Below are 15059 nucleotides of genomic sequence, written 5' to 3' on the forward strand. Positions count from 1 at the left end.
CAAATACCGGTAATCTTTTTTTTTTTTTTTAACCTTTAAAAATTCTGAAGATCATGCAGAATTTGATCAGTCAGTGATGTTAAGCTGCAACATTTTGTGAATTGAATTTACTGTTTGGACAGTAAACACTGCGATTGGCTGACAACCAATTCAGAGTGTCCCCCGCCTACTGCCTGAAGACATCTGGGATAGGCTCCAGCACACTCGTGACACTTGTTTGGATAAGCGGATTGGAAAATGGATGGATGGATGGATGGCAGCAAACAACAGAAGCCCTAAATCAGACCTTAATCACCATGCTTGTCGAAACAGGTTGAGATGTAAATATATGAAAAAAAGAGTGTATTTGGTGCAGGACAGAGGCTTAACGGGTAAAGATGATTTGGAGTCACCTATAATGTGGTAAATGTTACGTTGCAGTTGATTAATTGCAGTTGATTCATATTTTTAGTGCTGCAGGTCTCATTTTGGGGCAAAATATTTCCAAATTATTTGTCACATAGTATTTATGCCGTACTACAACAAGCATTATCACACAGCCACACAAGTTTCCTGATGTTGGTGTTGAAGTTTTATGATGAATAAAGTTCCTGAGTTCTTGAATTTTGACAATGGAGATGGAGCTTCACTTTGAGCTGCTGCCGCCATTACACGCCATCCGTCTCGTCGTCCCGTTGGTATGAAATTTTACGCCGATCAGTGATCGGGATAACCAAAGCTAGTGAAGCTAACCGTTATACTCAGCCAGAATCATTTCAATTTCATCCCTCTGACCCACAGAGATGTATGGAGACCACATCTCTGGACATTTCACTGTGCCATAGAGTGTTATAGTCATTTGCCAGCAACGACCGAGTCGAAGGTCCTCTGTAAATTGGCTGATGGGAAGACGAGATGCCAAAAACACATTAGTCTACTTCAAGCTAAGTAACTTTCATGGGGAGCAGTAATGCCGACCCGTCAACTAGTCAAAGTAAATGGCTTGACCCTAGTACAGTACCCTCCCCCCCCCACACACACACAAATAAATAAAATAAGTTCTTTGAAATACATGATGATAAAATGGGGCTTTAACTTTGCCGCAAAGATACAGAACATGAAACTAAAGATATGCCTGTGGTATAAGTTTGGGAAAGTAGACTAGCTTGTATCTGCACATTGCAAGTCTCCCACTTTGTCACAAGGGCGGACTTTTTAGGCAAACACTGTCTCGGGCAGCCAAAAAAAAGGTGTCAACAGTAATACAATTCAATATTGGACCACCAAAATCCCAGACAAAAACAAACCTGATGCAAATATGTTTTTTTTAATGTGTTAAAGATCATGAATCACATTTATGATCGTCCTGTAGCCAGTTTATCACTGGCAAGGACGCACTTGACTCGCTTAATTCAAACCACAGTTTTCTCTTTTTAATTTCGAGTCTTTCCACAAGGCTACACATGGTTTCAGTTCCTTTTACTGTACTCCCTTGCTCATGACATCATCCTTTATAAAGAATTACGGTTCTCGGGTACGCCCATGCGACCGTTTTGATGGAACTGCCTTTGTTCAAGGTCTCAGTTACTCAATGCGGTGCAACGTCTTCCCGAGTATCATATATAATCCGCGGAGATCTTCTTAAAGCCTGAGCCACTCCCGTAAAGTGAAAGCCATCAGAAAGAGAGAGTTAGTGTGACGATTGCATGCTATGTGACCTCCCGGCAGACACGTCCATCTAAGTTCACACAGCTGAAAGCCATAAAGTTCATTAAGGGAGAATGCTTTGTTTACTTTGGGGCTACGCCTGCATGTTCAAATCCAGTTGCGCTTCACACGTTCTTGCCTGATTGTGTGTCCTATTTGAACAGGAAAATTAAACAGGTCTGGGTTACATGTGTTAGCTTGACGCTAATCCTGAAAAAAAAAAAGTTCTTTTTGTTTTTTTTAACTTAAGATCTGTTTGTTGTGTGCTTTCTACAGGCCGAGTCATACCAGGTGGATGAAGAGAACCAGGCCAACACTCTGGTGTCCGTCGCCCCGCTGCCTCAGGAGCCCACCGACAAGCCCGCCGCCGCCAACGGAGAATCCCCAGCAGAAAACGGGACCAATCCTGCCCCGACCACGAATGGGCACTCTGCCGCAGGCCCGACCCCAGTGGCTGACACAGAGATGTGAATCTCTACACTCCCTAATCTCCGCCCGACCTTCAACTATCAACCACTGGTTCATTCTATCCACATTCCCTCTGTTTGCTACCTTGAAGGCTTTCCAATTTCGGAGAGACAAAGTTGAGCAAAACCAACTGTCTTCCTCCACCATCACAAATCCACCACCCAGAACAATGACAATGTCAGTCGGGTTCATCATGACATTAATGACAATGCCTTGTAATGTGAAAAGTTTGGAATGCCGGGCCTTCCAAGAGGAGCCTGCATACGACGTACTTGGGACTAAACATGATCATACCTTTAGTCTTGTAAAGTCAAGTCATGTCAAATTTGTTCCGTTGATCCTTCAATGTTTTTTTTTTTTCCTCAAGCAAAGGTCCAATGAAATCATATAGACTAGGTTCAATATTCTTGTCAAAAAGGTTTGAGGCTTACTGGGGTTATTTTTTTGTTTGTATTTTTGTTTATTGCTGTGGTACTTTCTCTGTTAACGTTTTCATCGCTCCCCTACCTGCTCGTAAACTTGTAAAAACTATTATGTGTACCTCTTGCACTGTAGCAGGTAATAAATGGGATCCAATCATCTTTAACAAACTGGGATTTGACTAAATCTGGTCCAATTCGGAAAACGTTGCATTTAAAAAAAAAAAAGAAAAGATTTTGTGTTGCCATTCTGGAAACTAAAACTCTGAAGAAATCCCGCTTGATGTATTTGGAATTAATGAAGAGACGATGCGATTAGGATATTTGTGAAAATCTTAATCGTCAAAAGTGTGTTTGACCATTTGTGTTTGCATGTTGACTTTTTTAATATGACATGATTGTGAAACTGTTTTTTGTTTTATATTCAGAATAAAGTGAAAAAGCTCAAAGTTGAAAATATCTGTTAAAATATTATCCAGACCAATTATTCTATGGTGTGGCCATGGGTTGTGTTAAAGATGGGTTTTTTTTTTACAAAGTCTGCTACAAAACCCGTCAGGGCTCAGAATCTTGAATGGCTGTCCAAATCCTTTTGTGCGTGGTCAACACTGAGTTGGGTTGAGCCACACACTCCTTGACTGTGATGTAAAACACTTGTAAAGTCAAGTCATGTCAAATTTGTTCCGTTGATCCTTCAATGTTTTTTTTTTTTCCTCAAGCAAAGGTCCAATGAAATCATATAGACTAGGTTCAATATTCTTGTCAAAAAGGTTTGAGGCTTACTGGGGTTATTTTTTTGTTTGTATTTTTGTTTATTGCTGTGGTACTTTCTCTGTTAACGTTTTCATCGCTCCCCTACCTGCTCGTAAACTTGTAAAAACTATTATGTGTACCTCTTGCACTGTAGCAGGTAATAAATGGGATCCAATCATCTTTAACAAACTGGGATTTGACTAAATCTGGTCCAATTCGGAAAACCGTTGCATTTAAAAAAAAAAAAGAAAAGATTTTGTGTTGCCATTCTGGAAACTAAAACTCTGAAGAAATCCCGCTTGATGTATTTGGAATTAATGAAGAGACGATGCGATTAGGATATTTGTGAAAATCTTAATCGTCAAAAGTGTGTTTGACCATTTGTGTTTGCATGTTGACTTTTTTAATATGACATGATTGTGAAACTGTTTTTTGTTTTATATTCAGAATAAAGTGAAAAAGCTCAAAGTTGAAAATATCTGTTAAAATATTATCCAGACCAATTATTCTATGGTGTGGCCATGGGTTGTGTTAAAGATGGGTTTTTTTTTTACAAAGTCTGCTACAAAACCCGTCAGGGCTCAGAATCTTGAATGGCTGTCCAAATCCTTTTGTGCGTGGTCAACACTGAGTTGGGTTGAGCCACACACTCCTTGACTGTGATGTAAAACAGAACAACTACGAATCAACCTGAAGCTAAATATTTCTTGGTACTGAGTTGGGTCTCTTCATATCATTGATCCGAGGTTGGGTTCAAATTCAGACTACGGCCTGTGTGGAGTTTGTTCTTTCTTATGTTTGTGGAGTATGTTCTCTCCTGTGCTTCCATGGGCTTTCTCCAGGTACTCCGTTTTGCCTCCCACATTCAAAAAGCCGACATATTAACTTGAGTGAGGACTATACAGTAAATTGTCCTTGGGTACGAATGTGACTGAATGGTTTGTCTGCCCTAGGTGCACACTTTAAATTATTAATTTTAATTTAAACAATGAACACCTTGGTTCAAGATTACCTCAACGAAGTTTGTGCATATGAATGGGGACAGCAATGAAAATGAGACGACAATTACGGTTGGAACAACTTGAGGGTAACAAATCATTACCGTAACTTTTATAGCAGCGAGTCTGACCAGTTACGGAAATGACAAGGCAGCAGGGCGCAATGATTTTCCTCGAATATTTTTTTTTTTTTTAATTTTATCCAGTATTTTACAAAATAGGTTCTATTGTATACTCTTAGGCGGCCCGGTAGTCCAGTGGTTAGCACGTCGACTTCACAGTGCAGAGGTACAGGGTTCAATTCCAGCTCCGGCCTCCCTGTGTGGAGTTTGCATGTTCTCCCCGGGCCTGCGTGGGTTTTCTCCGGGTACTCCGGTTTCCTCCCACATTCCAAATACATGCATGGTAGGCTGATTGAACACTCTGGATTGTCCCTAGGTGTGAATGTGAGCGTGGATGGTTGTTCGTCTCTGTGTGCCCTGCGATTGGCTGGCAACCGATTCAGGGTGTCCCCCGCCTGCTGCCCGATGACAGCTGGGATTGGCTCCAGCACCCCCCACGACCCTAGTGAGGATCAAGCGGTTCGGAAGATGAATGAATGAATGAATGAATGTATACTCTTAAGGAGATTTAGGCCAGTCTTTCCCATACACAAACTTCAAATTAATGGTGAAGGTTTTAGAGCCGGTGACCCAGTAGTCGACTGGTGAGCACGTCGCAGAGGTGCAGGGTTCGATTCTGGCTTCCGCCTTCCTGTGTGGAGTTACATGTTCTCGCCGTGCCTTCGTGGGTTTTCTCCGGGTACTCCGGTTTCCTCCCACATTCCAACAACATGCATGGCAGGCTGATTGAACACTCTAAATTGTCCCAAGGTGTGAGTGTGAGCGCGCATGGTTGTTCTATGGTCAATGTGTGCCCTGTGATTGGCTGGCCAGTTACTTTACTGCCCGAAGAAAGCTGGGATAGGCTCCAGCCCGTTCGCTTAGAGGAATTCTGAGTGGTATGGCTTCACTTCATTGTGTTGCATATCTCCCAAAACGTGTCACAAGTGTGTTCTCGACCTTCCCAATTTGGTTTATAGTTCCAATGAACTGTGATGGCTGCATCGGTACAATCCAAATTAATTCAGACAAGCCGTTATCAAGTTTTTTTCTGCATTTTGAAGAGTAACAAATGTGCAGTTCATTCAAACTATGTATTTATAGTCCCAGTCTATGAATACGTCTTTATTGTTTATATGTATTGTAATTAGTATGGTATGCTTTTGTCGGGTTTGTTTTTTTCCAGTGGCATTTAATGCAAGAAGAAAGGATACAAAGTTTCACAACATCTTGATGGGAGCCAAAGCCTTAAAGTGAGCCAGTATGACATCCACACTTGACTTCAGTACTCACAGCATGTGAAATACTCAGTACACAACCACAATCTCAAATTTACACCTCATAAAATAAACAAATAAAATGTTTTTAAACTTGTGTTTGACAGATGATTTTGAGGTTGTGACACTGCTTCTTGTCAATGAATTCCACATTGTGGGAAAGCATGTTTCTGTCTCTTCAACAATGTCCCCATTTCTAAAGATCGTTTATTTGTGGGATGGCAGCACGGGCTGGCACTTCTTCCTCATGCTGGTTGCACACTGTTATGGGATGGCCTCAACCAGGAGTTGTCACAACTTCACAAGTCAGCCAACTTGCTTGTGTTGCATCAGTGAGCTCAACAACAATCAATAGCAACAGTGACAGTCAGGTCTTTGACACATTTGACATGTTCCTAACATGCATACTTAGCGAGATGCACAATTATGCTGCTTACACCATAATTGTAACAACACTAACTACTACTTTGTTTTCTGTTGTAAAATATTTTTCATGGTGCATTGTCACAACAGTGACGACTTTTTGTTTTCTGGCTTCGTATACTTGTCATGGCACGATCCAAATAAAATGCTGACATTTCTGACATTGTCTTCGGTCTTATTCTGCCTGTATGCTGAGTTTTTTTTTTTCGTGTGGCCCCTCTATTACAACACTAGAAAATAGTTTCGGAATTATTATTTCTTACAACAACACCGAAGCAGAAGCTGATTTTTCTGTTATACTACAGAGCGAAACATGTTTAAATCACCGCGCAGAAGCATACAAATACCAGAATGAACCGGAGTTCTTAGTATGAATTTGCCCTCAATGGAGGACAATTTTGAGGATTGTATCGCCGCTTTGTGGAGGTAATATGCCATTACAATTATGACAAAAGAACAAGACACCATCTGAAGATCAATGGCCTACTGTCCTTCAATAAATCGATGACCAGCTTTTGCAAGTTGTTGGATGTTTTACTTGCTATAGGGAAATCAATTCGATTTAAGATTAGTTTAGGTTTGGAATCCTCTGTGACCCTGCTTGATTCGTTGTTTCCATATGTGAAATCCATCTCGAGTATTAATTTTCATCCGTTTTCTATAATTCGTGTCCATATTAGGAACATTTAACGAGTGTGTGTGTGTGTGTGGGGGGGGGGGGGTTACAATTATATTATTGTCGATGTTTTTATGGTATTTGTTCTGTTGTATTATTATTTTATGTTAAATGTTCTGAAAAGCACTTTGTTACAGCTGTAGCTGTTGTGAAAGCGCTCTATAATTAAATATGTACTGTATTGTATTGTACACCCAGGACTGGTCAATAGCCAATCGCAGGGCACAAAGAACCACAACTATTCATATTCACTCTGTGGAGATCTTAATCTTCAATGTACATAACATGGTTGTTTTAGGAAGGTGGAAAGGAGCCTGCGTAACATGAAAACGCCAATCTGATATGGTCGAATGGAGGTTTTGAATTAGGCCTCCTGATGGTGAGGCAGAGCTGCACATCGATGTGCTATCTACTAAAGCACCACCATGTCATGGTATTCATTCAAGATTGTTCATCATTATTATTATTATTACTATTATTATTACTATGCATGAGAAATAACGTGAGCCATAATACTGTACTTATAAACAGGAAGTGTACACAGGCTATCTGATAGTGTCCATCAAAACTAAGCAATATTATCTGTCTTTGTTTCTGGGGGAAATTTGTAGATGATGCCATGGAATGTGCTGCTGTGTTCTATAAATTATTCTTTCGGTGGATTATGTGTTTCTATCATTCATGACGTCCTGCTCTTTTTTTTTTAATAGAATCTTTATTCGAACAAGTCATAATACAATTCTCAATAAACAGAAATGACGTCCTGCTCTTGTCGTTGACATTTCCCATCGTTCCGCCACGGATTCATATGTGAATGGACAAACAATGCCGCTAACTCGCCTGAGCAGAGAAGTGAAGCCACTGCCGGACATCTTACTTTGCCACTTGCCCAGCAGGGCTACCTTGAAATCGTTAATTTCTCCACGGCGTTTCTGCGTTATTTTCTTTCTTTACGGTAAAATAACAGTGTTAGGAGTACGGTTGTACCAATAGATCTGGTAGAAGCACTACATGCACATTTCATCGGTGGGAATGCAATTATAAATATTCTCATTTGCGGTATGTCTCCAAGTGCTACTCCACGATTTGTTTGCACGTGTTGTTGGAACTATGAACACATTTAAATGAAATCACAGCCACCAGGGGGGAAATGCTGTGAAATCTAAAGGTCACAATGGTGAGACAACATACTCTGAATCAATCATACATACAGTGATGTTAATAATTTGAGAGCTTTTCATTACACCATGCAGGGAATCTAGTGTTAAACACGCACTGATAAGTGTTTTCAGCGGGGGAATAAAACATCAGTACCAATGGCAACGTAAGATGGCTGCCACCTGGCTTCAGCCACGCAGGCCAATCATTCATTTAAAAGTCCGTGCATTTGCAGCATTGGCTGTGTCCAAAGGACTCCAAAGGCCGCATTTTCTGACACCATTCGTCACTTCCGGCGCAGCTCGCCCACACGTGATTTCAAAGTGCACATCAAACCTGTCCAAATTCGCCACGATTTGTGCCGTACATATGCTTCATGAAGAGGAGCCTTTGAATGCGCCGGAGGACCCAGCGCGAATTGCTTTTCTTGAATTTGGAAACCATGTCCGGTCGAGTTGCGCCGAATATGACGCCATGCGGCCGAAATGCGGCCTTCAGAGGACGCAGCCTAGTTATGTCAAAGCACTAAGAGGCTGTGAGCACGACAAAGGGAGGAGCTTTACGGTAAAAGCTGGTACCTCTGGCCACGTGACTCAAATGTTGTTTGTAAACATGCGTCAGCCACATGTGATTCCGGCTATGACGACGTGTTTCGTGGAGCTCTCCACCAATCGGCGACCGGGGGAGTGTCTGTGGGCGGGTTTGGAGGGTGTTTGCGCTATGGAAAATCGTTACTGTGGGATACGCCGCAGATAAACGTGCGCTCCAGGGGCCTACGGTGGCGGCGAAGGGGACAACCACAGCGGGCCGAGTCCTCGCCGAAGGGCGGGAGGACCGACGACAAACCAGCTGCTCTGGAGGAAGAGAATCTCCGCTATAAACACGTAAGTTATTTATGTTATTGCAAGGGGAGAGAGCGTCATCGCGCTGCGTAATGTCGCGCCGAGAATACCACTAAAAGTAGTTCCTTATGTTTGCGTGAAGTGCTCCCAATAAAAGCCCCGGCGCGCTGCTGTTAAGTGCACAAAATGAGATTTTAAATGATATAATAATTTTAAAAAACTCATTCGTCGTCGTAACACCGTTGCGACGAAGAGCGACCGCGTGCGCTTTTAAAATAACAAGGTTTTCCCTTCGATTTGACAACAGGTAAATGAAACTGCGTCAGAAGAGGAGCCTGGGTTGAGATCCGGTGGGAATTTCCGCCAAGGCGGCCGGAACGTAGCGACATCGCGTCAACTTGTGTACGCAACTCGGCGTCAAAACTTGACTTGGGGCTTTTCACCGAGGATGAGAGAGCGATGTAAACAAAAGACAAAACGCGTGAAGGCGAAGCCCCAAAAAGGATGCTGCGCAAGAGATGGACAGTGCGTAATCACGCAGTGGAAGAGTACCGTCCGTGTTACGTAGTTAACAATGACAAAACACCTAACGAATCGGCACCCTCGTATTTCACTTTTAACAATCCGATTAAAGCGGACACGTCAATTTCTTTTGTATTGCGTTTTATAATTCGATGGTTAAACTAGGTGGACGTGGGTGATGACGCATCTGGCGTCGCGTTTCAGGTGACAACAACATTTTGCTGCGTCACAAGCTGCCAGGAGGTCAACAATAAGCTGGCTGGCTCCTTTTTAGTGCGCACTTGATATGATGAAACTCGTTGCGGCTCTCGAGCTCATGGGGGCGCTGCTGAGAAGCGCTCAACCCTCCTTCCAGAAGGATGCTGGCATTCGATAGCAGCATCGGATAAATAAACAGACGGGGACAGAACGAATGCAGATGCTTCCATTCAGAACGTATGAGTCAGTGGATGTTTTGATGGGTTGGTGAATCACACGCTTTGGAAGTCACCGGTTACACAAAATTCCCTGGGCAGACACCACTTCAAAAATACAATGAAATGTTACATTGAAGTAATGATTTCTGGAAAACAGATACTATAACATCAGCTGAGTAACAGGTGGGGTGGGTTTCATTTGTATCCAATTTTTGAATCAGCTATCCATCCAGAACTTGGCAAGAGAAGCGGGGTACGCACTGTGCAATGAGCCTAACGTGTGAGTTTTTATGGGAAGAAGCCAAAGTGCCAAGAGAAAACTCACGCAAGCAGAGTGAGAACAGTCAAGATTTGAACCCCGGATCCTGCGAACTGCGAGGATAACATGCTGTACTGCTCACCCACTGTGCTGCTAATGTTTATAAAACAAACAAACAAAAACAATTAACAGCCACAAATAGCTCCTTGACCACACACTCGCTTGCCTGTTTCCTCTCTTGTGGCAATTTGCCTATTGCATCATGACTTTTTGATTCCATTAAAACAAAATTACAATACAGTATTACCTCTCACAAGTTATGCTCTCTTGAGAATAGTTCACTTGTGAACCCGCAATTTCCTATCCAGGGCTGCAGTTTTCCCATTTAAAATTGCTTGGTTGGTGACTATACCAAGTGTCACAAAGTGCACTTTTTGGAGGATGGTCCACTTAAGTACTGAGCCGCCATGTCGCGCGATTTGTAGCGTGACTTAGGTGCATCAAGATGGACATTGGGAAGCGGCCATCTGTCAGTCTACCTGAATGATAATTGTCATTAAAAATGCTACCGAATAATAACATCTACAACTGGTAGGAGGCCGCACTTTCATCCATACTACACACAGTGTAGGCGCTGCTGTTTTGGTTAGCAACAAGTTGAAATGGTAGTTGTTACTATATTGCATGTGTGTGAATGATATCATTCATAAAATGAGTTAAGAGTTACTACCTGACAAAAGAGGCATTGAGTAGATGACTCATTGTGATATAACATCTGTTTGAGGGTTGCCGTTAAATACTGTATTTTCTCTGAAGCTGTTTCAATTAATCTGCCCTCATGCCTGTGTGACAATAGGTCACGCTGACAAACCTGTTGACACGGACGCCTTTCCAGCTGGTCACAGTCTAGGGAGGTGTGCTTGCTCACCTGCCGCTGAACTAGCCGAGAGTGTCGAGATTAAAGGGCTTCCTCAAATCTCCTTCGAGGTAAAAATGAGACGTTCGGTAGTGGAATTCCTATTTTTTTTGGGAAGGGGGGTGTGGGGGCAAGTGAAATAGCCTAAGACATTACCCATGAGGGGATGCGATTATCGTTCTTCCAAGACAAACAGGAAGCTGATGAATAGTAATAAATGGTCTTTTTTTTAGGACCGTGAACGCTGTGCCATCTGCAGTCCAAATGTCCTTTCCAAGGATGACCAGTGCAACAAGTGACCCACTTTTGCGGATAAGGAAGCATGACCTCAATAGTTATTTTGCCGCTCCCTTTGAAGGGAGCGGTGCAGCCTCTCGCGCCAAATTAGAAACCTATGCACTCGTGAAGTGTCTTGTCATCTTTTGCTGTGCCCCGGAGGGATGCGACCATGATCAATAAAAACATTTACAAAGAGTGCAACCTATTGTGATGGCTGTTGAAAGCCACATGCATTCTTCATGAAAGCTTAAGCGAGCAACTCAAGATTGAAGAATTGGATGCGAGAGATGCTAAAATTAATCCTGGGCCGCACTCGACCATGTTGATGATGATAATATTAATAGACAAGTGAAGCAGCGCTTTTTCATAGGCATCATTAGCAGCTAGCAAGCTTGCCAAAATAGTCTTAAAACAGGAAGTGTGCAGAAACTGCCTCAGCACCTCGTCTTTTCTTATCATTGAAGCATAATTGGACATTACATGTTGTCTAAATATAATGCAAGCTCAGAGTAGCCTTCAGGAACAATTTTTTTAACGATATTACCAATTTATCACAGACAGCAGAAGTAATATACCACTTTGAGCTAGTTCAGAGCAAAATGGAGGCATCCATTCATGACGCTGACAGGCAACCATTTGGTGATGATGTCTGCTTTTGGCCCTAGGTGGGAGCTAAGGATTAACTCTAGCCCTTGCCCAGAACAAGGGCAGGATTAGCAGTCGAAAAGAGATGAATAAAAAGGCATAGTTTCATTCTTAATATGCAGTACAGGTGCACAACACGATCAAGTTTGGTAGGATCTCACACAAGTCACACAGAGCAAATTAAGACAACAACGGCACTGTTAAAATTCAGAAACGGCAGTTGGCTTGCACCATTATTTCCAAGATTCCAAAGTTTAGTTCATTATTGAAAACTAGGGACTCGCCCAGCAGGGCTTCATTAATTCACCATTTGTTTGTTTTGGAGAGGAGGCCAGGTTAGGGGTGGCAGGTGTGTTGATTAGTTGTTAATACTTAACGCACATTGATCTTTTTGTCTTCAAAATAATGCAGAACGTCAAATAATGCTTTGTATGTCAAAATAATGTGATGGAAAACCTTACCTAGACGTGAATCCTCCTTCCATGTTCTCCATTGTCTCAAATGAGTCCGCAAACCCGATTTGAGGCGGCCATCGTGCTTTTTAACCCTTGACCCTTGCACTGCAGTAATCCTACGTGGCCAGTAAGGGGCGTACTAAACAAAAACTACCGGTACCATGCTATGGACAAGACTTCAACAGAACTGCATTGCAAAAATGTATCCATTATATGAATAATTTACTTTTTATTTCCACAAACGATGATTAAAAAAACTGTGATTAATACAAAAATACACAACTCCCTCCAGGGATAATGGATGCAACACAATTATTACTACCCATTAGTTTTGTAAGACAGATCAACATTCTGCAGTTTGAATATGAACACTGTGCTTGAACATGAAAACAAAAAACTTGAACAAGAAAAGAAAAAAATACCAAACTATTCAATTTAAACGTATTGTAAATAAAAGTTAAATTAAAAACTGGTCTTCAATGTGTTAAAGTATCTACAGACCAAATGTAAATGTATTTTACAGTATTTAGATGGTAAATACAACCAAATTGTTCTTAAAAAATAAACTTAAAAAGATAGTATACTGGATCAAAAAAAAGTGAAAACAGTTTGTATAGCTAGCTATAACTTTCTTTTTGATATGTTTGATATAAATTGGATTTAATCCAGTTATTCTTTCTTGCGTACCACTTGAGAGACCCCATGTACCACCGGCTAATGTTGTTGGCCAAATTAACCCATTTAAAACTTCATCAAATAAAATTATCATGGTTAATAGTACGTTTTAGGTCTGAAACATCTCTTACGGAGTCCAGATAACAAGATCTCATCATTTTAAGAGGCCCATATTATTTCTTGAACAGTGAACTGTGAAAGGTAATGCGCCAAATTTGGATCAAAATGGTTCATAATAGACTTACTGAGGAAATATTAACAATATTTTTTTCCCTTAATTTCTGAAACTTTTGGATAATAAAAAAATTGAGAAAATAATGGATAAAACAAGTTTTTTTTTCTCCCCATGATGTTAATAGCTTTATCTGTACATTTTTGGCACAAACTTTATATTCCACTGATGATATTATGGCATGTGCTATGGTTGGTTGTCCTTTTAGGGGTGGGAATGGACTCCTAATATGGGCGAATTCCAATATTCATCCAGATATTGACTTTTCATTATCCAGGAGCTGCTACAATATACAATTTTGTATCCGTGTATCTTCGCTCTTAACATTGTACTCCTTTTTTTTAGATTTTTTTTTTCAAGGAAGCATTTTAGTTAGTTTTTCAGTTTCCTGAAAATTCCGACCTTATAATTGGAGTACAATGGGTACCGGACGTCTAGCGAAAACTTTGGCCCGCTGAACTCTTGTCGCGCAAACCTTTTTCGATGTGGAAACACATTAGCCCGATGAGTTTGCCCCTCTCACGCCCGATAAATTAGGACCTCTAATCTGTAAGCGGATTAAGCACCTACTCTGTTTATACGCGCGCACACGCATGCACATAACCAGGCTTTAGGGGTGCAAAGCGTCATCACCGATTCGAATGCGACTCACTTTCGTGACAATACAATTGCGTCTTTTTGACTTATTAGTACGGACTTTCCATCTCAAATTCAGGACGGCACAGGGAGGAGTGGACTCCTCAGAGAAGACGAGGAAGAGGCATTGTGGCCTTAAAAGACAGTGACACTAAACAGCGTGACAACAGTTGTTTTAGAAACTCAAGCACAAAGGAGTGAGGATTAGTCCCAGATTGATGAATCAAATTGTTCCCAAAAGCACACTGAGGTTTTTGGATAGTTGCTTTGTCATATAGTCAGCGGGATGGCTGTAAAGCAAAGGGAATATCATACCTGGCTTTCAATCAAATAAAACTGTAAATTAGGCTATGGAACAAGGTGCAGACCCGTGAAACGTAAACTGATACTGTACAGTAAACTATTTATGTCCAACGTCGGCCGTGCTTCATCCCCGCGCAGTTGTGCTCACTTGTGCCAGTTTCGGAAGTCGTGCAGTCTTTCTGTGTCTGACCCACTTCAGAAGGAGCGTCAAAACAACAGGCTATGTCAACACACTGGAAAAAGATTAAGATTCTAGATAATTGTAGCATGCTTTTTATATTGTTGTTTCTTAAGGTTATGAAAGTACCAAATACAGATCACGATTGAAATTTAACTGCTGCATGGTAATAGTTGATTTCATGATTTAAACTTAAGTGTAAACATTATCGTGGAATTCTGAAAGGGATAAATGACCTTTTACCAAAACTAAATTCATAAAAAATAAAAAAATTAAAAAAAAGTTAAGAACATTTATAATGCACATCTCAAAATTAAAACTCACCCTTCAGCACAATCAACACCGCTGCTCTAAATATTTATTATATGAATATACTTTTGATTTTAAAGGTTCCTCCTCCTGCTTGACATATACGTACTGATTAATTTCTGGTTGTTGGACATCTCAAATGTGTAGACTGTATAACTGTTGTATCATTCTCCTCACGAGACACTCAATTGATCTAATTTGCTGTTCATAGTTGGTCACTCTCCGCAGGGTTCAGGCTTCTTTAATTAGTGTGCACCAGAATAAGTACAAGTGGTATAAGATGCCACAATTTCTAGCCAGCCATGACCTGGGTGAGGCCAAAGTTAGCTTAGCGGCTAGCATTCAACCAGTAGTTCCTGAGCAACAGGGAGACTTTTTTGACTTTAGCCACAGCTGTTCCTACTCAAAAGCTCATTTACTTTCCTGTTGCCAA

The 15059-nt window shown here is 41.3% G+C and overlaps 1 protein-coding gene and 1 long non-coding RNA gene across 3 annotated transcripts in view; both read left to right on the forward strand.

Moving 5' to 3' along the window:
- The window catches only part of LOC109507268 (hematopoietic progenitor cell antigen CD34), a 16941-nt gene extending 14113 nt beyond the window's left edge, over nt 1–2828 (forward strand). Inside the window, exon 8 of the mRNA XM_019856589.1 lies at nt 1963–2828. Within this exon, the coding sequence (XP_019712148.1) occupies nt 1963–2157 (195 nt within the window). The 3' untranslated portion in view covers nt 2158–2828. The remainder of the gene's footprint in view (nt 1–1962) is intronic.
- Nucleotides 2829–8682: 5854 nt separating this feature from the next.
- Nucleotides 8683–12699, forward strand: LOC109507294 (uncharacterized). Of its 2 annotated transcripts, none has more exons than XR_002166442.1 (3): nt 8683–8843; nt 9109–10985; nt 11148–12699. It is a non-coding gene; the product is annotated as an uncharacterized LOC109507294 (long non-coding RNA). The 2 variants fall into 2 exon arrangements; XR_002166444.1 differs by having other exon boundaries at nt 10855–10985.
- The last annotated feature ends 2360 nt before the right edge of the window (nt 12700–15059 follow it).

Source organism: Hippocampus comes, unplaced genomic scaffold (genome assembly GCF_001891065.2).
Source record: "Hippocampus comes isolate QL1 unplaced genomic scaffold, H_comes_QL1_v1.1 scaffold17, whole genome shotgun sequence".
NCBI lineage: Eukaryota > Metazoa > Chordata > Actinopteri > Syngnathiformes > Syngnathidae > Hippocampus > Hippocampus comes.